Source organism: Corvus moneduloides, chromosome 14 (assembly GCF_009650955.1).
Source record: "Corvus moneduloides isolate bCorMon1 chromosome 14, bCorMon1.pri, whole genome shotgun sequence".
Taxonomy (NCBI): domain Eukaryota; kingdom Metazoa; phylum Chordata; class Aves; order Passeriformes; family Corvidae; genus Corvus; species Corvus moneduloides.
In genome coordinates this window covers 13,584,247-13,611,233 of record NC_045489.1, presented here as the reverse complement: position 1 = coordinate 13,611,233, position 26,987 = coordinate 13,584,247, and the positions used below count along the sequence as shown (strand labels likewise).

Here is a 26,987-nt window from a genome sequence, read left to right as displayed (position 1 = left end):
AGAAATGCTGTATTGTAAATGAGCAAAGTTTGTTTTCAGGGAGTTGCTCATATTGACACTTCTGACTTACTGTCTGTCTTGTTACAGAGCAGATTTGTCTCACAGAAACCAGGAAACGCCGTGTAAGGGAACACGCAGGGCGCAGCTGGAGCAGAAACTTCCGTAAATCAACAGTCTGCCCCAATGCCACCCCATTTCTCCTGTGTTATTTTTGGTGTCTTGTTGTGTACTAAGAAAAAGTATTTCAAATTCAAGAACAAGGAGATTTTTTTTTTTTTTTTATTGGAGGACTGATAAATTATGGTGCATTTTTCCTTTAAAGATACACTTGACATTTATCTGTCCCTGTTCGTATAGAATGAATGGGGAAACAAAAGAGGGAAATTGTATTTCAACTTGAGGTGCTCAAGAGGAAAAGAGAGGTAGTTTTATTACGGAAAGACATGCTGTATCTGATTACAATTCCTTATTCTTTAGGCTGTCATTTACACCTGGATAAAGTAAATATAAAATGCTGCCAGGTTAGAGCAGTGCTATTATACACCCATTGTCCAAATGATTGTGCAAAGAAACAAGGTGAAGGACTAATTCTGTGTTGGTTTTCTGATTAGATTTTTTAATTAAATCAAAGTGAAGATGACTGTAAAAGGGAGAAACATAACAGCTGAAACCTCCTAACAAATGTGTTTAATCATAGTACACCTTTTTTGTGCATCAGGACCTCTCACGTCTGTACAGAGCCCAAATAATATCAGTTCTTTAACAGTTTTTACACCAGTATCAGAAGGAGTAAAAAATAGGTTGAGTTTTTTTAATTTTTGTTGATCTTACCAAATTCATGCAGTTAAAAATCCACAGTATGTTTTAGATTCAAGTACAAATAGGTATAAAACAGGGTCTCAGCCTTTTTCATTTAAAAAAATGAATGTGTCTGGCAATGTGTTTGGCTTTCTATTTGTTTTTGGCTCTAGATCTGACTCAAATGTTTGTGTAAGAAATGCTGCACTAAAAAGTGCAAGGTCAGGTCTTGGTATGCTACTCAAACGTGTCATGGAGGGAAGGGGAAGAATTGCTGCCATACGTAAGGTTGGTGTTTCCTGCCCATTTCCTACATCATGTCTGGTAAATCTAGTGACTGAAGCACAGGAAACCAGGTACAATTTCTCTGCAGTCTCTGCAAGCAAGTTCAATAGGAAGTAAGTTAGTTTTGAAGAACTGAAGCTCTCTTCCTCCAGAGCAGCCACAGGGGTGGGATGAAGTGCGCAGGGCTGGGAATGTGCCCTGATGAGGAACCAGTGGTGCTGCTGGGCACTAGGAGGCACACTGGTGAAAATTTGCTTCAGAAGAGAAGTAGGCCCACTTACAGGAACTTGGGAATGGGAGGCTGGTGAAATGCATATTGATGGTCATGATGCATGCAGGAAATGCTGCTACAGTCCTGGCAGAGCTTTGAATAGGTACGGATGGAGATGAGGGGTTGCAGCTGTGGTAAGCACTTGGAAGTACTCAAGTTAGTCCTTTTGAAGAAGTTTCACTTCCTTCTACAGAGCAGTACCTGACGGCCTCTGTGCCAATGTGAAATAAAATGGTTACCCTCAGCCACGTTGTAGAGGCTCACCTCTTCAATCTCCATTGTGTTTGCAGTCAGCCAGTGCTTCTCAGCTGGAGTTCAGCTACTTCCACCTAAGGGGCTGTCATTTCTTATAGAGGACAGTCATTTTACCGTGCCTAAGATGTCTTCAGGGGGGCTTTCTCTCAGTACAATTCCACTTGAGATTGCTGAGACTGCCTGGGCACAGCACATGCAATGTCCTGCTGAGGTCCCAGCATGGCCCAGCAAGGTGGGTTGCATTAACACAGTGCCCACCCATGCTAATTAGTCCCAGAGCTAGCTCAGTGAGGCTTTGGCTTCGGGATCTCTGAGCCCCAGGGAAGGAATATGGTCTGAAGTGATGAAGTGATCTCAAGCAGCTTTGTTGAAATTAAGTGAACCTCCCCTCTCTGGGCTAGGGTTAAACTGGTGCCCCTTCTATTCCTTGAATGCCCTGAAACTTGTAGGTGGACACAACATGGTGCTTAGTGACAGATGAGAACACTTCCAGGAAATCCAAACCTATGTTCCCAGTTTGCAAGGTCCTTGCAGCTCCCCAGGAATACTCCATAGTGCCATCCGGACATGACAGTTGTTTCCTGATGGTTGCAGCAGTTATATCCTCACTAACCCATGTAACGGTAGCTGAAAGAGGAAGTTCCTCCCATTATTTCAGAAAAAAATGAAGAGCTACCTGCCCTTCAACTGTGTGCTTTAGGAGAATTCATAGTTGTTCCTTCAGGTTTGCAAGGTTTGGTGTGAATGGTTGTGTGTGCTGGCCTGGGCAGCAGCTCTCCGTTTGCTGCCATCCGGCCAAGCCAGCTCCTCTCCTCAAAGTGGACAGGGCATCCCTGCTCCTGTGTCTGCTGGTGGCTCAAGCCCTTTTTTGAAGGAAAGGCAGAATTGTCAATAAGTCACAGGATTCAGTGGCAGCTGTGATAAATTTATGTAGAAAAAGAGTTTTGTCTTCACTTCGGACACTGGGAGAAGAGCATGTTCTCGAGCTTGAAAACTTTTAGGGGAAGTAGTGTAATTCTTGTGGGTAAACTGAAATGTCATAGCTAAAAAGCAGCAACAGGTTTTTTCATCCTAAACTAGGTACACACAGTTTAAGTGTTCTGACCTTTCAAGAATGTGTTTGTCCAACTCCAGACATCATGTCTGTATTAGAAAATAGAAGGGTAATTAAGTGTTTATGTTCAAAAGCATACAGTGAATTTTCCTATAATATCACTGTTTCTTAGCAAAGGCCAAGTCTTGCAACTTGCATTTCTCAGTTAAGGAGCCCTTACTTGGATAAGAAGTATAACCCAGGATGTCAGCCTTGCTCTATTGGTGGAGGGAAAGCTTCTACTCATTTGAAAATATAAGTCCTTTAAGAAGGGGCTCAAAAAAAAATTGAAGTACCTGCAGGGTTTTTTGGTTTTCTCCTTAACCTGATGCTCATGTTGGGTAATTTGAACACTTCAGACCAAAAACTGCTATACTCTGAATTGAACTTGTGCTATGCTTAAAAAGAAAGTATAACTCTGACCAGAACAACAAAAAAAAGCATATTGTAGACATGGTGTATTGCAGCCATAGTGCATGGTACATGTTGCTGCCTGGCCACTGCCTCCTGTGCATTTCAGCCTTGCTCTGGTGCTGCTGCAGAGCCAAGGAACACCCTTCTACCCTGGTACTGTTTCCTCAGTTCTCACCTCCCAGACATACAGCTATGCCTGTGGTAGGGTAGAGGAAGTGAATGAACACAGTTTGTTTGGAATGTCCATTATAATTTAAAGAGTTCTAGTAAGAGAGTGTTTGATGGAATGTAGTATTGGGAGAGAAAATAAGTGAAATGAGGAAATGAGGAGCCCATCTGTGAAGCACTCACAAGGTCTAGGGTTTTCTAAGGGTTTTCAGGTTATCTTGTCCCCTTGAAATTAAATTGCAGCCAAGTGTCTAGGCTCACCTGCAAGGCTTAGCTAAGACACTTAATGAAAAAATAGTTCCTTTACATAACTCCCTTCCTTTCGCCATTAACAGGATATATGGAATTTCATCAGTACTTCCTCTGTAAATCAAGATATTGGAGGCTATTGTCTCCATGTGCAGCTCCAGCTCAGTGTGCAAAGCATTTCATATTAGAAGCTTCAAAGGTCAATCATCTGATTAATACTCCCATTCCCCTGATGAGTCTTTTCTCTCTTTGTGGTAACCCTGTAGTTTTGAAATGCCTTATGCAGATGACTCTAAAAGCATTTCCTATGCACTCAGACTTGACCCAGCTGCTGCAGCTGCATGTTGGTGCTGCACCCATTGCAAAAGTTCCTATAAGGAATGGAGGAGGGAGTTCCAACCATCCAGGAGGCTTCTGTGAGATAGTCCCACTACAGCCAGCAGTAAGTTTCAAGCTCTTTTTCCACCACTGCAGTACATCTCCCTAGAGTTTTACAAGGAGACCAGGACCACGTAAAGTACTCCCAAGTGGAGCAGCATGCTTCATCCTGTGTATTCCAAACTACCTCCTCTGTTATGACAGATAACTGCAGTCTGGCTACAAAGTCTGTATCAGGGATTGGTAACCCTCCAGGATGGAACTTGGCACTCAAGAGCTAACACATGTTTTTGTTACATGAGCATGAGTCTAATAAAATGGCTCACTGGTTTAATATGCCCCTTTGTAAAAACAAGGCACAGTTGGATTTAGAAATTGTGATGATTTGGCAAGTTCAATTATTAACTTCTCTTGCAGGGTTAAGCTTTGACCAGAAATTTGCTGTGAAGCCATGGGCACATCCTGCTAGGAAACAGCATGCAGAAATCCTTCGCTGTCCTACTTGATTTATCTGCACAGTGCAAACTCAGAGTGTAGAGCTGTATTTTCCCCTGAGGAAGTCACAGCAAGCTCCATCACCACTCCAGAGTAGAATGTGCTGGGGTTTTATTGGTTTTGTGCTTGAAAATAGTTCTGCTCTGCTCAAGACAATGTATCTTAGGAAACTTTAGCAGGTCCTGAACTGATCTGTTTTATACTCCGCTTTCACCATGTTTTGGGAGAAAAGTTGGAATGTGGTGAAGAGCCTGAGCTATGTGAGCTATGCAGTGTCCTGTGGGATTGTTTGTGAACACAGCAGCTAAAGATAGAAGTGCACCACAGAGATGCTAAAAATACTGTCCAACTCTACGGTGGTTGTTTAGCATTTGGAGAGCTATAGTTGGCCTTACCCAGACAAAGGGAAGATGCAGTTTTGCAATTTGAATATGCAAATGAAATCCTGATCTTGCAAATGTGCAATCATATGCTCAAATCTAAAAAGACCACTTGTATTCCTGAAGTTAAGCATTGGCACGATTAAGAGTTTAATCAGTCAAATACAGTGTCATCAGAAGTTGGTGTGATTGCATGGCAATGCAGAGACTTTGCTTCAAAAAAGAGCCAAAAAAAATCACGTTGTGTGATTGAGATCAGATCTTTACATTCCACATGTTGATACTTGGAATTGTGTTGTCTTATAAATCATCTCTTATTAACGCAGTAGGTTGCAAACAGTTTCTTCTTTCCATTTATATGCATGATTTAGTAAACAGTGTTTTAATATCAGTGGGAACACATGCTATGCTTCATGGCTTTCAACCGTGTGACCTTTCAAGGCAGAACAAAAGCTTAGAAATTAGAGTTTACATAAAACTGAGAAGTGTAGAAAGCTTAAAAGGCTGTGTAATTCACTTCTGCAGCAAGAACACCATCTTCTCTAACATTGTTTGCATAAGACAGCATTTATGTTGTCAATTTGCAGTGATGAATGTGTGATTAACATTGCTTCTAGGACAGAGGGGAACTGGTATCTCTAGCAAGTTGAGAGTTGCTTTGGTTAAAACCCAAGTAACTTGGGCATTGCATATTCTGGTGGAGAGAATTTCTCAAACTCCTGTGTATTTTTAATCCACTCCTTTAGTTACAAATAATGAAGGAACAAAGAGTGAAATGTCATCCCTGATGAAGTCAGCGTCCCAAAATATTTATAGATTCATAGAACCATTTAGGTTGAAAAAGACCTAAGATCATCAAGTCCGACTGATGATTTATTTCATTAAAGCCAAGATTTCAGCAGCTTTATACAGAATGAGGGCTTCAGGGCTGGAATCTATGTTTGGTTTGGGGTTTATAGTACCACTGACATGCAGAATCCCTTTAAAGGTCTCTGGGTAAGTTTGAGAGCCATGTTCAAAGAGCAGGTATTACAGGAGCAAGAGCTGTATGCTGAGCTGGTCATCTCCCTGCTGCAGGAGGACAGGTGTGTACAAACAGCATTTTTCCAACAAATTGTGTTCATATTCCAGCTGATGCACACTGAGAATAGCAGAGGTGCTGGGTTGGTAAAGATGAAAGTGGTGGGATAACATGAAGTAGTCAGGAACAAATTAAATATTCATTCCTCTGCCTTACAAAAGATTTCTGCTTCTGACTGTTACACAGACTTCTCTCTACACCCACTTTCTGTGAAACACACTAGATTGATTATCTTTTTTCTCTAAGTGAGGCTTGGTTTTTTTGGATCTGTATTAATCAATATCCTGTTTATTGTTTCATTTTCTGAAAGACAGAGAACATCAAAGGAGCAGGAAAGGAGCCGTTCAGGACGTTTCTTTCCTTTCCCACTTGTTCCATCCTTTTTAAGAGTTGTGCTCCAGTTTCTCATACCACTTAGGAGAAACCTCAAACTGATCTTTTTAGTGTTTCGTGCCCCCCAAGCCTAGAGGAGAGCTCTGGATGCAGTAATAGATCGCTTTCCAGTGCAGACAGTCAGCAGAAGGGCACGGGGCTGGCAGACCTAAGGGTGCTGGTGTCAGAGTTCGGGGCAGCCACACACAGGAGGCTGGAGCTGTTATTCTTTGGAGGAGTAAGTGTAAGTACTTCAGCTGTTGGAACAAAAATGCCCTTTTTTTCAGACTGAAATTCCATTGTTTCTTACTGTTCTGTGAATTTGAAAGATTTTTGTCCCTAGGTTTGACCTAATTGGAGGCTTTGCCTCAGGCTATTAATTCCCCAAGCACACCTTTTGACAGAACAGCACCTGTAGTTTGGTAAAACCACAGGACTAAGGGTTCTGAGATATTAAAAATATAATACAATATGTAGCAGAAAAGAAATGTCAGACTGGGTTTTATCTGGTTATCTAGTAAATGGTAAACCTACCTCATAATTTAGGAACACGTACATCCTGTTTCTTCTACTTATGGTCATTGCATAACTGTGCCACTGTTAAAGGCTGAAAAAGAAGAGAGAAAAGTATCTTACGAATCCTGGGAGACCCAAGTAGCAGAAACATCACTTTTTGCTCAGTGGAGAGGATCTGCAATTCTCTAGCCTAGATATTGCTGTGAGAAATTAATGTAGTCTACAAAATTACTGCAAAGTGTTCCATAGGACTTTGAAATTAATGGACTATAAAAAAAGATATAAAACAATACTGCTGGTATTAAAACTGAGGTAAGATGAGGTAATACTGATGGAAAGGCATTGAGTCTAAGATTGATCTTGATTTACAGCCAGATATGAAAAAAATGCTCTTGTGCTACAGCTTAAAACCAAGAGGCAAAGAACTTGTTCTGTCTTCAGCTGTCTAGTTAATAACACTTGTCATTAAATGGAACGTGGAAGTTACAGCCAAACAATATGCGTGACGTGATTGCTGTAAGTCTTCAGATGACTAATTACAAGGCATCTGTACAGAGATCTCCTGCTAGCAGCACAACACAGGAGCAGGCAGTAGTCCTGTTCTTCCAGATCCATTTGTCAATGGCAATTTTTCTCCTGGAAAAATTTCCATTTTAACAGTGCCATTAATACAGAAAGCAGATGAATTGCTAAGGAAAGACAAGATGGGAAGGCTCTGAACATTTGTTTTGATAGGGCAGATCTCTGTTGGTGCCTACCAAATGAGTGTGGTAATGCTGCCTGACCTGAAAAGTATCAAAGCTGCTGATTTTTTTTCTTTTTTCATTTTTTTATAGTGAATGCTATGCAGCCTCTTGCATGCATCTTGCTTATGTAGGATGGCAAAATAGGTATATTCTTGGCTATGTCTTTTTTCTCCTTGGAACTCATCCTACATTGTCGCTGTTGTCCGCAGGGACAGCAAGAAAAATGACACAGAAGTCCAAGTCCAGGATAAATGGGATTATTTAATTAATTACAGACTCATTTGTTCGCAAGAGTGGTATAACATTATTGGGTGCTTGACCATACACCTCCCAGAGTGATTGGCTGAATGCTACGACACCCATTTCAAAATATTTTCTTCGTTGTGGAAAACAAGACTGTGCATAACAAGTTTGCACCTGGGAGATAAAGTCTTGGTTTACAAAACCCTCTGCACTGTTTTCAGCTAGCTTGCATGAGAAAGGAGACTTTCACAAGCGGCTGTAAAAAATATGAAAATTTCTCTGCCAGCTTTTTTAGCATCTACACTACATTGATACCTTTATCCAGGCATTAGTGATTTTGCACAAGGGTAATTAGAAAAATCTTGTTCACAAACTTGCTGCTCTGTAGGCTGTAAGTTGTTCCATTTGAAAGCAGGATATAGATCACACATATTTCTATCATTCTATCATTGCATTCACACAAATCAGTGGATGGGAAAATCATATTTGTAGTATTTTCTTCCCTTTAACTTTTTGTTAAAATTTAGAAAAAAAGAAAGCTAATACCTTAGGCTCATGGTAGTCCAGGTTGAATTTCCTGTTAGTTTCTGTGGCTTACTGTAAGATCACATTAGTCTGGTTTTGTCTAGTCATGATGTTTGATGTTTGGGATTTTTGTGCTTACAAGCTAAAGGGCGCAGTTCTGTGTTTGCAGCCAGGATTGCTTCCCTTGCCGCATGGGGACTTTAGGGAGAAGGCCGTGCAAAAGTGCCAGGTCTGCAGTCACCTTTCAGAAGTTCACACATATTCAAGTCAAACAAGAGACCTGTTGTACTGCAGCAGTGTCAGAGGGAACAGGGATTGATCCCAGCTCTGGAGCCACCGTGCAAGGAAGCCAAACCTCCTGTTGTGGTCTCTGGTGATGCACACTCAGGGGGTGTGTGGGCACAGCTCCTGGGTCCTGCAGCTTTGCACTCACAACAGGAGTGTGAAACTTATTAAGGGAAAGCACACACCTTGTGCTCTTCTTTCTCTTTTAACACAGCTTGAGGTCCCTGACTTACAGAGGGAATAACTGGGGAAGATCTCGATGAGTGGTGACAATAATGGGGCAAAGTCAACTGGTACTTGCGTACTGATGGGAGATCAAACTCCAAACGTAGCAGCAGTGTTTAGGAGGTGATTTACATGTGCACACCTAAGTAGCAACTTCCAGTACCTGTTGTTACTATATTTGTTTTAGGCAGATTTCATATTTCCACTGTAAATCATGAAGTGGGAGAAGCTGTAGTGTCAGGTAAAAACAATCCACAAAGTGCATACAAGCTAGCTAATAACCAGTGTTCTTTCATGGTTAAAGTGACTGCTTACATCCCCAGTTCCTGTTCCTACATCCTCCCTTCCAGTTGCCTATTTCTATGAGCATGATGAATAAAAGGAAATCCACCCTGTGAATTTTCCCTATTCATAATCCTTTCTCTACCACCACACCTCATTAGAAATGGATCTGCCACCTTTGCAGCCTACAAGTACCCAACATACCCCAAAGTGGACTTTACTCTGGTACTCCTTACCTGAAGAATTGGGGAATTGCAATTTTTAAGCACACTGGTGCATGCCTCTGGTAGCATGGAACTGCATTGTGATCTCTTTCCTGACACTGTAAAATGACAACTTAATGTCCATCCATGCTCAAAATGCTTGAAATCAGAAGGGTCAAGCAGCCTAAAGTAGTAGGAAGAATGTGATTTTAGCTTACATTTAATCTTAGTGTGGAGAAAGTGAATGGTAGTTTTAATTGCTTGAGCCTCCTTGAGTTCTCCTTGTAGCCTGAGAAAAGACTTTGATGACATGTAATTTATGTTTCTCATAGTCAGGTACTGCTTTGGCTGCCTACTGGTCAGCAGGAGGCATTTTTTCGTGGATTCAGGGATATAATGTGAGTGTCTGTTACCAAACTGCAGCCAGCATGCACAAACAGAAATCTACAGATGTGCTAAATGCACTTACTGCAGTGCCAGGTCCCGCTGTAGTGGAGTGGGATTGTTGCCCAGGAGCATTTGGGGTTTGCTATTCATGTGCAAGCCAGCCTACTACCCAACACAGAGGGTCTGCAAGTAACTGCTGCCATTTAAAAGCTAATATTGTGTATCAGATTCACTTTCCAGCCTTTAAACACACAGGCACATTCTCACTTACTTTTCACAAACTGTCCTTAAATATTAGCAGGACACTAAAATCTCTTTAGAGTGTGGATAAGTGAGCAATAGAGAGCACAAAACTTTCCAAACTGTGAATTTAAGGCACAGGAGAAAAAAATTATGATGTTTTCTTGTTTTATATGGAAAATTGCCAGTTCCATTTTCTCATTGCATGACTGTTTTTGTCAGAACAGATAGAAACATTTTGGGCTGATGTGCAGATAGGTCTCGCTGAAGCTTGTTGAAGCCACAGAGGCTGAAGTCTTGATCGCTGAATGCTGCAAACAGTTTGCCTCTGGCAAATACATACTTCCAGTTTTGGCAGTGTCTAGTGTTTGAAAGAGACAAAGAGTGATAGATTCTCTGGTCAGTTCAGTTGAGCAAACCTTACACTCAGGTTTTATGCTTTGCAGAGGGAACAGTTTGCAATATGCCTTGAGAAAATACTGGGGGAAAAAAATACTTCTACTTATCTCAGGCTTCTGCCTTGCTCAGTCCTTCCATCAAAAATTAAACGTGCTCTATCTGTCAAAATAATTCAGATATGCCAGATCTTAGCAGCCTGTTAGTGACCTGGATTCCCCAGGTGCCTTGCTCTGAAAGGCTTTGTGCAAAGCTGCCACCACATTAGCAAATCCCAGGATCTGTAGTGAGACTGATGTTTTCCCCACCTGCCCCATCTCCTTTTACAATACTTTCTTTTCCTCAATCAAACAAACAGAAAAGTCAACACCTGGGATTTCCCAAGAGTTACAAAGATCTTGAGACTCCTAGTGAAAGAAGGTTATCTGACTCCCATTCTGGATATCCCAGTTATGGATCCATAAACTTCAATTTATTAAAGCAGGAGAGTCTCCGGCTGTGCTGCTGGACACAGGGGCAGCTGCTGAGGGAGGATGTTCATGGCAGCGTCCCACTGGCCTCAGTGCTCACTTGAAGAGGCTGTGTAGGTGTGGGAATCACTGCTGTAGGTCGGATCTGTCCGTGGCAGTGAGTGGAATGGGATGGTGCAGATCAATAATCAGCACCCTGTGGCTGTCGTAAATCAAGGCTTGACTCACTAACAGGCTGCAGGCACAAGAAGAGGCACTGAAATACCTTGCCTAAAGTTTTTCCTCCCTCATTTCTGCAGTATGTTAGCCTAAATAGGAATCTCTGGTTAGAGGTGGCTTGTTTCTGGTGGAGGGGTCATTGCGAGGCTGGAGAAACAAGGCTCTTGCAATTGTTCCTTCCCAGGTTCCCTCTTGCAGGTAAAGGAAGGCACAAGTTCCAGGGGGAGAATTAACAGGGGCTGGCAGGAGGGCCATGGGGCAGCCTGGCTCATGGGGAGAGCTGGAGTGGCAGCTGAGGACAGCTGATGTGTTACAAGAGAAGAAAGGCTGAGTGCTGGCAAAGCAGGGAGCCAGTCCAGAGGTGCCCATGTGTGGCTGGTTATTAAAATCCAATGGAACCATCACAGGATGTATTTATTAACAATTTGATCACTCTGATTCAGTTTTTGCGACTTCCTGCCTTCCTTTCTCCCTTCATTGAGTAAGTTCCTCAAGGCCAGCACTACCTCCTAAGTTTGGAAGGTGCCTGACACCCAAGGTCACCCTCACGGCAGCCCCAGCGAGCCTAGCTCGAGGAGGGCACAGCCAAGGACTGCCTTCTTCTGCCGAGGCTGCCTTCCCTCCTTGCACAAGAGAAGTCTGTGGAGCACTCTGCCCACATGGAGGGAATCCGTTTGGTGCAGGGAGGGAGCGTGTGACAAATTAGCTGTTTGTAACCACAGCTGTGCAGCTTCCGTGGACAGAGCAGCATAAACAGTTATTATTTATTCTGCTTGTACTGCCATGTCGAGCCAGCAGCGCTGCTCCTGCGTGACTCAGGTCTTTCCCAGAAAGACAGACAGCCTGCTGGTTTGGAGAGGACAGTAGTGCTGGGATCATTGCTGAAAGCAAACCTGAGATAATGGAGAACTCAGAATCGGATATTCCCTGAATCGGAGAGCCTGCCTTTGTTTCCCAGGTATTCCCAAACAGAAGTTAGCCTGTGCATGCCAGTGCATTTTAATGCATTTTGACAAGGTCGCAAGAGCCCCTTTGTTGCTTGCCTGCTTCGTCCTTGCTTGGACATCGGAATGAAGCTTTCCCATACTGAGCCATAGGCAGCCTCCTCCAGCCATCTTAGGAGTGTGTGTGTGTGTGTGATGCATTTCTAAAATATTTCCATTCACTTCTCAGGTATTCAGTTTGAAACTGAGCTGCCCAATATACTAATCAGCAGAGAAAGAGGAGGAATATACTTCGGTGTTCTTCTCTTTTCTCTTGAATTTGTCAAATTGTGTAAATGAAGAAGAGGAGAAAGAGTTGGAATAAATCTGGTCCTTCCTGGGGATTGTGGAACCAGATTAAGGAAGTGGACAATAAAAATAGTTTTGGTGAGGAAGAGTCTAGAAAAGGATGGATAGGCTTCAAAGAGATAGTCTTGAACATCTGAGAGTACCAGATGAATGTTCTGCAACAAAGAGCTTCTTGAATTAGTGAGGTCAGGAGCTCCTGGTCCTAAAAGTTGTAGTGCTTTGGTGATAGCTCTCCTGCCACCACTGTGGTTGGCATGTCTGAGCCAGGCAGGGACCCAGTAATATGAAACTGTGTTACTGTCCCCTGCAGTGGTCAGGGCTGCCACAGCAGCACGTGCATGGAGAGCAGTCACTGGGAGCTGGGGAGGAAACTGCTGGCTCCTCACAGCCAGCACCAGCCCAGAGCATGCTGTGTGGGAGTCACAACCGCTGAGGTGTCAGTGGGGAACACTGAAAACAACCTCCCAGCCAGCCCAGCCAGAGCAAGGAGGGATTTCTGTTTATAATGGAAACTTCATACTTAAGTGCCTGGTGACTATAGTCTATTTTTTACATTGGTGCTGTGCTTGAAGCAGAAGGATGATGGCACCCAAGTGCCCCTTTTAACCAAAATTATTCTATGATTTGTTTAGTTGCTTTAAGGAGAGTATCTTTCTCTCTCAAGTTTGGGGCTGTAGTCAAATCTATCTTAAGCAAAAGCAATGCTACTAATTCTGTGGAGTTATACCTGCCTGCACTGGGAGAAATTGGTCTTCTGGATTTTATGGTTCTTGTGCAAATACTCACCTGGGAAACAGGAATCTTGCTTTTCAAGAGAACATGACACCCAGCTAATTTCACTGCCTCTCATACAGCCAATCTTCTTGGGAGGGCTAAGCAACAGCATCCTATTTAAAAGTCCTGTCCCAGTTTTGGAATACCCATGCCATCGGAAAGCTATGTCCTTATTTTATCTGTTTATATCTAGTAACAGTCTAGGAGAAATGAAGTTTTGTTTTCCCATCACATTTATTCCCCAGTGCAACAGTTAAAAAACTATTTTTCAGAGTGTTCAGAAAGCCCACATTTTTCCCCAGTAACTCAGAGCATAGGAATGTCCTATGGCAAAGGAAGAGCTGGCAAGGACATGCATGCCAGCATGTCAGCTGGCCAAGGGTGGGAGATCCCCTGCCACTTCCTGCCTGAAGGTTCCCAGGGTGCAACTTGGGAGCACACTGTGTTTGTTTTGGATGGGTGAAGCCCCTGTAAATATTCTCTATACATGGCTGAGATTTAAATATATGTAGTTATGCCCTACCAACATGTTTCAGCCTACGCAGGGCAACATCTGTTGAAACATGCAACTCTGGCTTAGTTTTAGCAGAGGAAACGAAGAAAAACAATTTCATCCGTCATTAGACTAACACTTGGGAGAAGATTTCGGCCTGCTTCCATTTCCTAAAGCGAAGCAATTTTGGCCTCATCAGCAAATGTCTGATGGTGCAGCAGTGTCTGGTTGTGACTCTGGGACAGTCTCTCTCAGAGCAGCAATCCCAGCCCAGCGTGGACACTACTGCCCAAAGAGGCTCTCAGGTAACCAGGCAAAGTGCACTGGAAGCAGCTCTCCTCGGTTCTCCCCACCCATGGTTTTGAGCACAGCCCACGTTAAAGCAGTGTGACATTGTCCCTCTGCCCACCGATTTAGAAATAAGTGATGAGAGGGCACTGGTGTGAGACCAGCTGAGTGAGCCACCAGGCAGCCCTGCCATGTTCCCAGGTCAGAGCCATACACGTTTGTGGGCAATTGCCTGAAGGTAGGCTGAATTTAGGGGTGGACCTCAGCTCTTTGCACAGTGACCTTCATGTGCACAGTGCAGAAGGAGCCACACATGGTGTGCCCACCCTGTGCCCTGCAGCCTCCATGCACCCTGTGGTGACAGTCCTGTGACACTGTCATCTGAGAGCACTGAATGCTGCAGTTGTGCAGTGACTGAGGCATAACTGTGCTGTGTTTAAAAATTAGTGTAAAATTTAGAAGCTGGTCATATGCAGCATAGCCCTAGAGTGAATCTGGTTATGCTGGGGTTGGCAGGAGGAATTTTCTGGTGATATGAGCTTTTATTAGATGGGATTTTTTTTATAGCACTAGATGACAGGAAGCACTTGGAATTGTAGCCCAGAGCTGGGAGAGGTTTTACTGTGAGCTGCTTTAGAAGAACCAGTGTTCTCTCGTTTTCCCATTGCTGATCAGATAGTTTTCTAAATATATATATATATACAAGGTCATAATGCTTATTTCTCTTAACTTGAAGCAGCAATGTTAATGTCTGATTAATCCTGTGACATACAGGTCATGCTTGTTAAAACTGAAAGCCACAGATGATTTTATGTGGAAGAGATTGCCATATGCTGAAATAGTATGAGAAGCATTGTTTTCAGTTTCACTGTCTTTATATATAGAGGGCAGGTTTCTTTTCCCTAAGATTTGTGAATTTACAACTCCATCATTTCTTGTAGATGAAGATATTTATATAATTGTATTTTGAAAACATACTCATTTTTATGAATGAGTGGCAATCCTTCAAAAGAACAAAGCCCACAATGCCTTAGACTTAGAAGAATAAACAAAAATTAAGAAGTTTAGCTGTTACTTACTCTTTCTGGAATTTAAAACATCTGTGATTAGGAAGTTTGAAAGTCTGTTTAGATAGATAGCTAAGAATTTGTTTTGTTTTGCTTTGTTTAGAAAGTATGCTAGTTATTTCAGATGTTCGGCCTATAAAGAATGTAAAACAATTTAATTGTCTCAGGTCTGAATTTAATCCGAGTCACTGTCAGAAGGTCACTAAATTCAGTCCAGGGTTTCATTCAGATTTGCCATTTAGACCTAAAAAATGTTACCATAAAAATGTTGGCATGTTTGTTATGCAGGGAGTATAATGTCTTAATTGAAATGCAACCAGAAACTATTTTAAAAACTTCTATTACAGTTCACATGACAGACAGTATTTTGTAGCTTTAACATCTGTTTTAAAGCCAACACGAGATTTAGCCTTTGTGTGACTATAACTCTTTTGATTTCAGTGAAGTTGCACACATTTAAATCCTGATTGAATTTGTCTCACATGATTGGGTTTTTAATTGTATGATTTAATTTTCTTTATCTCCAACCCAGTGTTGTAGTGTGGAGCTTCAGCGCATGTCAGAATATGGTCAATAATGGATCCTTTCTTCTTCCTTTTCTATTTTCACAGTTACAGGGATCCATTAAAAGAAAACTGGAAGATGATAGCTCTCCTGCCTCCAGTGGCGTGCCTGATGTCATTTTCCCAAATGACAGTAAAAGACTTTGTCTTGACGATGTAAACCTTGCCATGGGCCAAGGTGCCAATCCCAGTGTGGCATGTCCAGAAATGCAAAGTTCCCCGTTCTCCACCGGTCACAGCACTTCTTCCCTGGGAGTCACGGGGCACCCAGTGCTCCTTGAAAACAATCACATGAATGGTGGTGGCATTGGCTCCCCGTTCTCAGTGCCACCCAACACAGAAATAAACCAGAAGGGGTCAATAGGAGGGCAAGCCAACAACATTGTCCACTATGATGAGAAAGGAAACAGCTTACAGTCTGTGGACCAAGAGCTGCAAGATCTTTTGGAAGAGCTCACCAAAATGCCTGATCCTTCTCCCAATGACCTGGATCTGGAGAAGATTTTGTGCAGCAAGGCTGAAGATCCACTTGGTCTGAGTCATTCCCAACCAAACATAAGTACTACTCCAAAGTCCTCCCCGCAGACTTCCCACTTGGAGAACCATGTTGCTAACAAAGATTTTTCTCCAGGCTGCAATCCAACCAGTGGAGGATCCCCTCAGATGAGACCATCATCTGCTGGAGCTAACTTCCAGGTTCCTCCCTCAAACAAACCTGCTGCATCACCCATCTCTACAGCAGCTCAGAGCAAGAACCAGCCACCACCGATGCTCCCAGTACCCCTGCCCAACATGCCTGGCTCCAACTGGCATGCTCAGCAGCTAAAGCAGCTGGCAGCCAGCAAGCAAGTGTCTGGTACCAAGCAACAAGTACAGGCTCCCAGCTGGCCAGCTATGTCGCCTCCCGGTCTCTCTCCACCTTACAGGGCAGGATCATCCCCACACCATCAACCTTTCAGTCCTCAAAATGTTATGGTATCTGGCATGCCTGCTAATAATTTACCCGGAAACAACATTCAGAGTCCTCAAAACACTCTGCTTTCAAGCATGACTTCCAGCAGCACCCCATCCAATGGCCCCTCTCCCCCTTATGGCTCTGAGAAGCTCTCTAGCCCAGCTCTGAGCCAGCAGCCCTTCAGCCCGCAGAACTCCATGCTGCCCGCTCTGACAGCAGCCAGCTTGCCAGCCAACAGCATTAAAAGCCCACAGAACAACTTGGTTGCCAGCATGGCCTCCACAAATACTGGACCTTCTCCACCGTACAGGCCAGAAAAGCTGTCAAGCCCCGCTCTGCATCAGCAGCCCTTCAGTCCTCAAGGTACATTAATCTCTAACATCACTCCCACCAGCAACCCCACAAGTATGCAGAACTCGCTTTTTAAATCAATGACTACAAACCAGACCAAAAATATGAACATAATTATGCAACAGCCGTCCAGTAGCTTACAGCCAGGTCTGGTGAATGAGAGCCCTGTTAGCCAAGACCAGTTTTCTTTCAATAACACCAAACCACTGTCTCACTTTGCCTCAGAGTCAGCTACTCAAAAGATGTCCCCTCTGACAGCAGGACAAGGACAGCAGTCCCTCATTCACTATCTCCAGCAGCAGCAGCAGCAGTCTCCAGCCACGCAGCAGTCCCAGCAGACCAACAACAGCCAGTTTCTCCAGCAGCAGTTCCGACAGCTGATGCAGCCACATCGGATGCAGAGACAGATGCAGGCTGCCACACTGCCAGCTCAAAGCAGACAGGTGAGAACCTCTCTTCTATCTTACACGGATTATGTGAAAATACTGAGTCATTTATTTTCTTATTTTTGCTTTTCCATTTGTGTTTCAAATGCGACGTCACTAAATTTATGAGGTATGCACAGTGCATACATGGACAAGGCAATAACAACCTCTGGTGTTATCAGAGTAACTTTATTTATGTCGTCAACTAAAAATGTACCATAATTCCACCATGCAGTGCCTGTTTTAGCCTGGTGAAGAACTTTGTGCTATTTTAAAATAATTTTTTTTGCATGTATAGGTGATAGTCTTTTTTAGCTTATATTATAAGCTCCAGAGATACTCTCGTTGCATGTTTCATGTCATCCTTTCAGAAGGAATATCTTCTTTTTATCTTAATGCCCTTCAACAAATTCATGTCTGTGTTATGCTTCTAAGGCTAGAAAAGATCAGGTGGGGTGAGAAGTGAAGTTAAAATGTGTCCTTCATGGACAGCAGGTCAAACAGTACAGCTTCTGAATAGCAAAGAGGCAGACTTGAAATACCTGTTACTAGCATTTGCCAGAAGCCATTCCCTGCTTTGGATGAGGGCCATTCCCCACCCATGGTGATCTTCGATACCAATCGAGCTGGTAAATGCAAAAATGCAGCTGGCAAAAGTGAGGCACAGCCCTGGTTTCTGTCCAGCGACCTTCTCCCTGAGACTCAGTGAGAGGTGTGAATCTCCTACTACCCCAGCTCAGAGAGACGTACTGTGAACAGGGTCCTTGGAGCAGGGAAGGACTCGGGGACTGGGTCTGAGAGCAGCCTGACTCTGAGCAATAAACATCTGTCTTTTTGTTCGGCAGAATAGTTGGAAACACTGAATCTCACCACCAAACCAAGGGCTTTGTTAGGCTGAACCAGCTCTTTGTAAGCAGACTCCTCCAAGCTGCTTAGCTGTGCACACAGTCACTCCATCAGCAACTTGGGAAGGACTGAGAGAGACACTTCTCTCCCAGCAAAGCAGAGACTGATTTCTAAAATTCTGCTGGGATCTGCTTGAGAGCTGAGGTGTGGAGTGCACTCCAGAGCCAGATCTTCTTTGCTCTTCTTCCTTACAAAGGGACTGGTTCTTAAGGAGGGGGATTTCATCAATCTTGGTGTAACGCTGGTGTAACAAATATCATAATGTCCTATGATAGCAATGAGAAACAGGGGATAGTTACCAAATATCAGCTTCTGAGTGGTACCTCAGTGAGGTGCATTGCCACTGTGCCACTTTAGGATCAACTGGCTCTTTTCCAAGTTGTGCACACTCCATTCTCCCTTGCTCCATGCAGCAGCTCAAAACAGGCTGCAGGGAAGGACTGGTGACTCGCTGAATTTGCTTACGCAAGTGTAGAACAGGTAACAGTGGGGCACATCTAATGGTCTTTAAAGAGTTACCAGTGCAAGGCCCCTTATTCAACAAAGACCTAGAGCAGTTTGTTGCTTCAAGCACATGAGAACCCTGCTTGTGTTCGGTGGGACCCAGACTGAACACAGAGTAGAGAGTCTTGCTGGCTTGGGATCCAGGCCTGTGGAGAGACACACAGTTGAAAGAAAGCAAAGTGCAGCAGCTCCACGAATTACTGCCCACCAGATGTTGTACTCTGGAGGCAGGTGTGGGTGAAGAATACATTCATGGTGTTTTCCTGCCTCTTGGATGAGGACTAAAAAGTTGTTAACAGCAGTGACATGATCACGTTTGATCGTATGTCCATAACCTTTGAGCATTTTGGTTTTTTGGCTTCACCACTGAATCTATGAAGTTGGAACGTCCTTGTTGGATTCCTGAGGTTTCCTGTGCCCCGGTTTTCCCTGCTTTGCATTTTTGTCTTATACCTCTGAACGCCTTGCATCACTGATTAGCCACAAAAAAAACCACAAAACCCTCCTGCAGTGAGTCTGTCTAATTGGCTGAAATATTCCTTCTTCAAGCAACTTTCCTGGTGCTCTGCCTGTGCTGCATTTTCAGCTGATTCTCACTGTCAGAGAGAGAGTTATTATAATCTTGCTGCTATCAGTAAAGATCAAGGACAGTTAAGACAAATGATTACAGGTGATGAGCATTTAACATTTTCAGACTAGTTAGGTAAGCTTAGGGTGCCTCCCTCATTTTACAGGGAAGACTTATTACAATAATTACACACCAAATGACAGTGCTTCAGTTTTACAGTCTGTTGAGCTGCTGAAGAAAGATGGTGGATGTTCAGGATTGGAGCATTTTGTAAAGTTTTGGTAACTTTACTGCAAATCTCATAGAAGAAAATGGATCCTGAGTGCTGAATTAAAAGATTATGTGGGAAATTTATTCTATGTAGGAATCCTTGAGTCTGAGATACTTACTACATTTCTTGGAATCTAGCATGGAGATCTGTTACTGTCTGCAATAGATTTCTTATTTACATTGAGAGATTGATACTGAATTTTGGAGCCCACCTGCTCCATACCAATTTTACTCCATTAAAGTGAAGTAGCCCCAGTGACTGTGGTTTTGATTTCCAGCAGTGTATCCAGAGCTGAATTTGAGCTTTGCAAAATTTCAGTCCCAATTCTCTCCTGAGGCAGGTGATGAATAGGACTTTTCAAACATAGAGCAGCTGTTTCATTAAAAGGCACAATGTTAAAGATTCAGAAGACGGGAGAAAACCTCTGCATCTCAAAAATAGTAAACTTCTGGTGGAAAATTGCCCTTTTTTTAGCCTCATTCACAGAAATTTGTTCAGAGAAAAATTACAGCATTCCCTGAAATGTTGTTTAGTGCTTAAAAGTCATCCCCTTACTTAGTGTGTGTGTTTGCAAATGTGACTAAAATTTATAAAAAGAAGGCATAGTACTCTCTTCTTTGGAGCAAGAGGTGCAGCTTTGTACAGAAGAAGAATGTGGATGGTGGCCAGTTGGAGGGAGAACAATAAACCATGAAATTTGATCCTTGTAGCAGGCACAGCAACATGGGGAAGAGAGCAGCAGCCACAGACCCAGAGTGAGCATTTTGCTGTTGTTTTAATGTGTATTAAAGCAAACACTCTGCATTCCAAAAGCGGGGTTACTGCTGGTGCCTCACAGCTCTACCATTTTTGTAGTTAGTGATGTATCTTTTAATTGTAATCAGTCTGCATCCCAGATCCTGTCTTGCCTGGACAACTGCTGAATCTGATAGGGGCTAATCTCCCCCCATCTGAAGCACTATGTCTTTATTGTTGAGCATTGATGGGTATTGATTGAGGCGCTGACAGTTTGCATTGTGTGATAGTGCAAAGCCTGGTGGGGCTAACGCTGCTCTCTGGCTACAGGCAGGATTTGGTTTTATTCCTGTGGGGCTGATGCCTGTGAGTGAAATTATACTCAAAGGTCTGAACTCGTAAATCCCCAATATAAAGATGGTAGTAAATGCCAGAGTCAAAGATAGTCTCCAGAACTATCACACACTGTTTTCAGGGGTAAAGCTTCACCACTTGACTTTACTGGCTGTTTCTGGGCACATGAAAAGCTGCATTTGCCCAGGCAGGTTGAATAGTTGGGCATCTCCCTGATTTTCATGTCTAAATAGAGTTTGTACTTGCAGATTTCCTATTCTGGAATGTCAGATACACTGGGCCGAATTCTGCCTTCAGCAATGCTGATAATACAACACCCCACTTCCAGAAGAGCTCTTCTGTCAGTCCCTGAAGTGTAAGAACAGAGGCCTTTGTGCAGGGGATGGAGGGATCCCCTCCTCCCTGAAGGTGGGAAAACCAGCCAGTGATATTCACAGTTTAAGTCAGGCTGAACTACAATAAACCCTTTGGGTGGCTGTTCCTTTTCCAAGCCCAAGATGATCTGAGTTAAAAACCTGGGAGTCTCGGGGAGGAGGGCAGCATTTCCCACTGACTGCTCTGTGCCTGAAACGCTGAGAACCAACACACAGCTGAAAAGGTTGTTTTGTCGGGGGGATGGAGGTGATAAACAGCCATTGTTTGGGTGGGACATGCTGTGTCTCTGAGCTCCACTTGCACCCTAGGAACCAAATGTGCTATTCTTAGAGCTCTGCATTCCTGCTGACATCTAGAGAGTTGTACACTGGATTGTCAGTGAAGGGTATATTTGTTTCATCTCCATTGCCAAAAATACTGATAGAGAAAAAATTACAAGAGAAGAGAGAGAGAAAACTAATATTATTTGCAGTAAAAGTGGCTGTATTTTTACTACATATGGACTGCATATGAGATGGTGAAGGGCATGCTGAAGACCAAAATACCCTTTGAAAAGCAAAGTATTTCTTTAACTGTGGTAAAAGCAGCAATACATTATCTGAGTTGGAAGAATAAACTGTAGGTTGCAGAGAAACACCAAAACTTCTGAGCTAGATTAAATATACTTTTTAAAAAAAAGTTTAAAAACCTTCTTTCACAGCGTAAGTTTTCTAAATATAGAAACAAAACTGAAGAAGAAATGCTCTGTTACAAGGAGCAAACTGACCCAGAGGTTAGATGTCAAAGGTTAAATAACTATAATGGAATACAAAATACAGCTTTTATTAATATAAACAGAAATGGTAATACTGATTTCTGGGTGCCATCTATTATGGGAAGTTATTTCTGCCTGTGAAAAGTCAGTGCACAGTGATTGTTAGGTGATACTGTTCTGACTCAGCAGCACTTTAAAAGCTCTGATGCAGGTTGATGAAGAGTTTGGAAAAGCAGAGAACACAGCCTGCATCATCTGAGTACATACAGTCCTCCTGCAAGTACAGGGGAAAATCATGTTTTATTTGGGATTTCCGAGATGTCACAAGGCATCTTCCTAATATGTAAAACAATTAGAGTATCATGCATTATTAATGAAACCAAAAGTACTGGCCAGATTTCATCTGCAGTTTCAATCCCCTACCCTTTTTCTTCAGGTGTCAAACTTATTTTTAAAGCCGCTTTGAAAGAAGTTCTGCTGGTATCTTCTCTTTTCTCTTCTCCTCTCCTCTCCTCTTCTCTTCTCTTCTCTTCTCTTCTCTTCTCTTCTCTTCTCTTCTCTTCTCTTCTCTTCTCTTCTCTTCTCTTCTCTTCTCTTCTCTTCTCTCTTCTCTTCTCTTCTCTTCTCTCCTCTCCTCTCCTCTCCTCTCCTCTCCTCTCTTTCCCTTTTCTTTTTTCTTGGGAACCAAATTTTTTAAATACTACTTTTTTTTTTTTTCTTTTACTAATGCTGTGGAGGAGAAAACCAGATTTGATTTCAAAGGGCAGTGGTAGCACAATACCAAAGCAAAGCCTTTGAGGGATGGAGAGCTTTTGAAGGCAAAGCAACAAGCCCTTCAGCTAATTAAGTGCCTTTGAATAGGGGAATAAAGGAAGCTGGTGATGAATCTGGATTACAGAGAGCAGTAAGGCTGAGCCTGGAGTTTGACCTCTCCACAGATGTAAAAACATCTTCTTGAATGGTCATTTCTGAATTTATATTTATCTGTGCATTTGCAAGTGAGTTGATATTTTTTTCAAACTTGGAGATTCTCTGTTCTCTTCTCAAGAGAGCCTGAGAGGAGCTTGACTGAAGCTATCAACTATCATCTTCTCCCTTTCCTCCCCTGTGAATAAATAATGTCAGAAAAGTTTTGGAAAGCAAGACGTAGACTTGTGGAATGAAATGGGGTGTTTGGCCTCAACATGTCAACAGTAATACAGCATTTTCAGAAGAGCAGTAATCAAGATTAAAAAACCTTAATTCACATCTGATCTTCTGAGCCCATTGCTCTTTTGCAGTTTCTTTAAATCACATGTGTTGCCTTCTTGTGTTACATTTCAGGTATTTCAAAGCATTCCCCTGTTGTAGTGGAGTCCTTGTAGCCATGTCTTAACCTTCCCACTTCTCTGGCTTGCACAGTTAAGATGTTTATAGGCACTGATGTTTCCAACAGCTCTGCCTAATGCACTCATAATTCCTTCCAGTTTAGCTCTCTGTTGTGCTGAAAGCACTCTTGGACACCACACAGCACATCATTAGGGGAAGCAATCTGCAGAGGAGAAGCTTGTAAATAGACCAAATCCTTCTAAACACCATGTGGGGAGCATCCTCCCCCACTCTCACCATCACCCACCTTTTGGATCTGAAATTAATGTGGACACTGCACGAAAACTGCAGCACTTTCCTCGATCCAGACGGGTCTTTCCCTTGGTTATGACCTGTTTTAATAAAATGGAAGATGTTCTGCCAGCAATTGAGCATTTAGGACACAGACAACTCTATGGGAATCTCACACTGGACAAATTAAAATCCAATTAGAAAGAAAAAAGAGGCTCAGGAGGTACTGTAAACACCAGTGATGGGTGCTGGAGGCATTCAGGGAAGTCTTTCTCTTCGTTATGTGCAGGACGATGAAGCAATGCATGCGGGGCTGAGGGAGGGCTGTCCAGGGCTTTGGTGGAGAAAGAGGAAGTAGTGCTCATGTGCTGTGAACATGTAGAAGGAAATGTGACTTACCCCAGAGAAATTTAGGGCAAGGTGCTGCATTTCAGCCTGACAGGCTGCTTGCAATGTTTCAAGACAGGGGCTGTGTGTCAGGGCTGTGTCCCTGCTCAGTCCAGGCACAGCCGCAGAGCCGTGGGTGGGCGGAGGGGGGAGAGTCGTGGCACGGAGATTCGGCGTGACCTCTGAAAACCCCTTGCTTTTGTGGTTTTCAGCTCTAAGCAACAGACAATTGCTTCCTTCTGCTCTGTAGTACAGGGAGGGAGACAGCCTCATCTCCCAAAGGTGTCAGGAAAACGGTACTATCGTGCTGAAAAATGTCTGATTCACCAGTTGTACCCCAACCCCTCTGACCCTCCCAGCCCAGGTGGGCAGCTCCTCTCAGGTTTTCCAGGCAGCTTGGTAGCAGTTCACAAGTGTTCTGGGCTAACCATTGGCTGAATCAGGCCCCAACTGCAGATTTTCTTGCCTTTATTTTTTCCCTCACATAACCCATTTTGCTTTATTACCACAAATCAGAAAAGCAAAAAATCCATATGCAAAAATCTTTAATTAAAAGCAGTTGAGGAAAAGGTTATGAACATATGTATTTTCCTAACTGTGCCCTTAGATACAATGAAGTTTTAAACATCCTGGGAATCTAGGGAAGGACTTGACAACCTTCTCACTGGCTTCAGGATGAATGCTGTAACTTCCTTCTGTGTATCATTCTTAAAAATAACAATTTGTAGAGTGGTTAGTGATGGGTAAGGTACATCCTCACTTACAAGGCAGCACCCATAATTCTTACATTGCAAAGGTGTGTCCATGGCCCAGCGTGCTGAGGAATGACTACAAGGAAATGATCGTGTTGTACACCCAACTCATTTCAATTGTGCTGTAAATCCCCATCCATATCAGGATATCTTAATTCAATTTTTCCCACCTTTTGGAAGGTAGGGTTGTACATTGTTTGTATTTTCTGTCTCCTTGGTAAATGACAGTTTGGGGAGCTTGCGTTGAACTAAAAGCAGCCTGGCTTTTGGAAAATGTGCTCACTTCCCTACAACCATGCCCTCCTCACTACCTAAAATTTGATGCCTAAATTAATAAATACTTTTAATACTTTCCACAGTGATACTGTTAGAGCATGGCATCTACCCTCGATTTTTGGGGTGCTTTCTACCTCATATCGTCGTGCCATAGTCTAGAATTGTATCAGTACTTCACAAGGCAAAAATATGTCCAGGACCAAAGTCCAATTTAACAAACAGAATAAAGGCAAACAAGTGAGTAGGAGAGTCCCTGGGATGCTGTTAACGCCGTGCCTGGCTCCGGCCGGCGCTCCGGCAGGGCGGGGTGACGGGAGCAGCCCCTTCGCCTTCCTGCTCTGCTCCTCCGCCGTTCCTGCCCGGCTGCAGCGAGCGCTGCACACCAGCTCAAAGTACAAACATGTTTTGTTTCAGATGCAATACCTAGAAATAACTTTCCTGGTAAAATGAACTCAAGTCTCCCCCCCCCCTTTTTTTTTTTTTTTCCTTTGGGCATTTTGGAGAAATTTCAGTGTGTGGGTGGGGGAAAACAAAGCCGTGGCTGTAAACAGGAACTGATATTGTCTGTGGGACTGAATGGGGAGAGAAACTGAACTGGCCTCGGTGATTCTGTCATACATCTGTGAGTCTGGAAACACTGGGATGATTCACAGTTTGCTGATTAATACAGGAGCAAGCAAAATGGTGTGAATTAACGGCCATTACAGAGCTGCACTGGATGGCAAATATCCCCCCAGAACAAATGATGTTTCATGAAGATTGCTTAGAGGAAGAGGTAATGGGTCTTAAATACAAATTAGAAGCAGTCCCAATCAAAGCTGTTAACATTAAGGTTTGAAAGCCAAACACTGTTATGGGCTGTTTTCAAAAACTGTACATTTAGGAAGCCTATCAGTCTGCCCTGTTGGCTGTGTAGTATTTCTGTCTCAAGCACTTTGGATATTTCAAGCAGCCAGCACTAATAATTGATAGAAATCCACAACCAGGAATGCAGCAGCTCTTCTTAGGGCTTTGAAGGCTAATCACTCTATTACATGTTTTAAGGTTAAATTTTTTATAGCTCATATAAAGGCAAATATCATCATTATCGGTACATAATTCTGGAAAGCACTACCATTAACAAGAAGTAATCCTGTATTACAATTTAACCCTTTGCATATAGGAACGTTAAAGGAAGAAGGTAGTAAATGCATCACTTCAGTATAAATAATATTCTCTGTACAACCAGCAAAATGATTTAACATTTGTCATTGAAGTAATGAAAATGCGATTCCTTGGATCAGTGTCAGGCAGATGCAGATGTGAATGCAGGTTATGGACAAGCTGTGCTGAGCTATTTTTCCCCATTACAGAATTGATGAGAGACCCGCAAGGAGGGTAAGCCCTTTAATGTAGCCAAAATAGTGTGATATCCTGGCCTAAGATGTTACATTAACAGCTTGATCTTGTAAAGATTCAAACACACACGCCTAAATTTACACAGTGGGAGGTCATTCCAGGACGACTGCAGGATTATTTCTGAGAGCAGAGTGAATCATGTATGTATTTAGGCTTTGTATGCTCAAGAAAGACCAAAGGTGGAGCAGAAGGATGCAGCAAGGGGCCCAGCAGTCGTTGGCAATGGTATATTAGTGCTGCAGCAAAAAAAAGAGAGGGAGTTGGAAGCTTTGATGCACTTGTTCCTGCCTCAGCTCAAGTTTACATTTGAATTATTTTTGGCTTTTCTGGTGATTTTGTTGTTGTTGTTGTTACTGGGGTTTTTTCCCTCTAGGGGTTAGTACCAGCATTTCACAAACTTGCCAAACTTGGAATAAATTCATGTTTTAATCAGTCCAGGGGTTATTTGAAGTCTTCTTGTGTTTGATTTTTAAAGTCATCGATTGCAGAAGGAAAATTTGCCCCTTGTAGGAAGAAAAGCTGCCCCATCCTCTCAGGCACAGCAATAAAAAAAGCATACGGGGAAAAAAAATCTTAACAAAACACTTTTCCCCTCTCCTTTGTGATTAGCAGTCTGCTAATGTTAATGTGTTTCTTCCATTTCCACCAAGATGAGGACATAGTACCCTGGAATATCAGTAGTATGTATCCCTGTCATAAACAAATCAATTTCTCTTAGTGCTTAAATACTCAGGGCTTTTGAAAGCTTCTCTTTGCATAATAAATATGTTTAATATTTCCTTTACTCTCTGTCATTATTAAGAATAAACAGTTACTGCTCTGGGTTGAAGGGTAGTTTACAGGGCACTCGTACTCGGGCAGTCTGTTTTCTCTCCCCGTTGTTTCGAAGGCTGTGTTTAAGCAATGAATGAACAATCTATGAGC

The 26,987-nt window shown here is 42.9% G+C and overlaps 1 protein-coding gene across 2 annotated transcripts in view; it reads left to right on the top strand.

Annotated features, from left to right (window-relative positions):
• MAMLD1 (mastermind like domain containing 1) overlaps nucleotides 1–26,987 on the top strand; it is an 82,085-nt gene that overhangs the window by 32,356 nt on the left and 22,742 nt on the right. The window contains exons 2-3 of one of the 2 annotated variants that reach the window (XM_032123875.1): nucleotides 15,502–16,771; nucleotides 16,985–17,202. In XM_032123875.1, coding sequence (XP_031979766.1) covers nucleotides 15,502–16,771; nucleotides 16,985–17,202 — 1,488 coding nt within the window. Of the gene's footprint in view, nucleotides 1–15,501; nucleotides 17,203–26,987 lie in introns of both variants that reach the window. The other variant, XM_032123874.1, reaches the window with a different exon arrangement.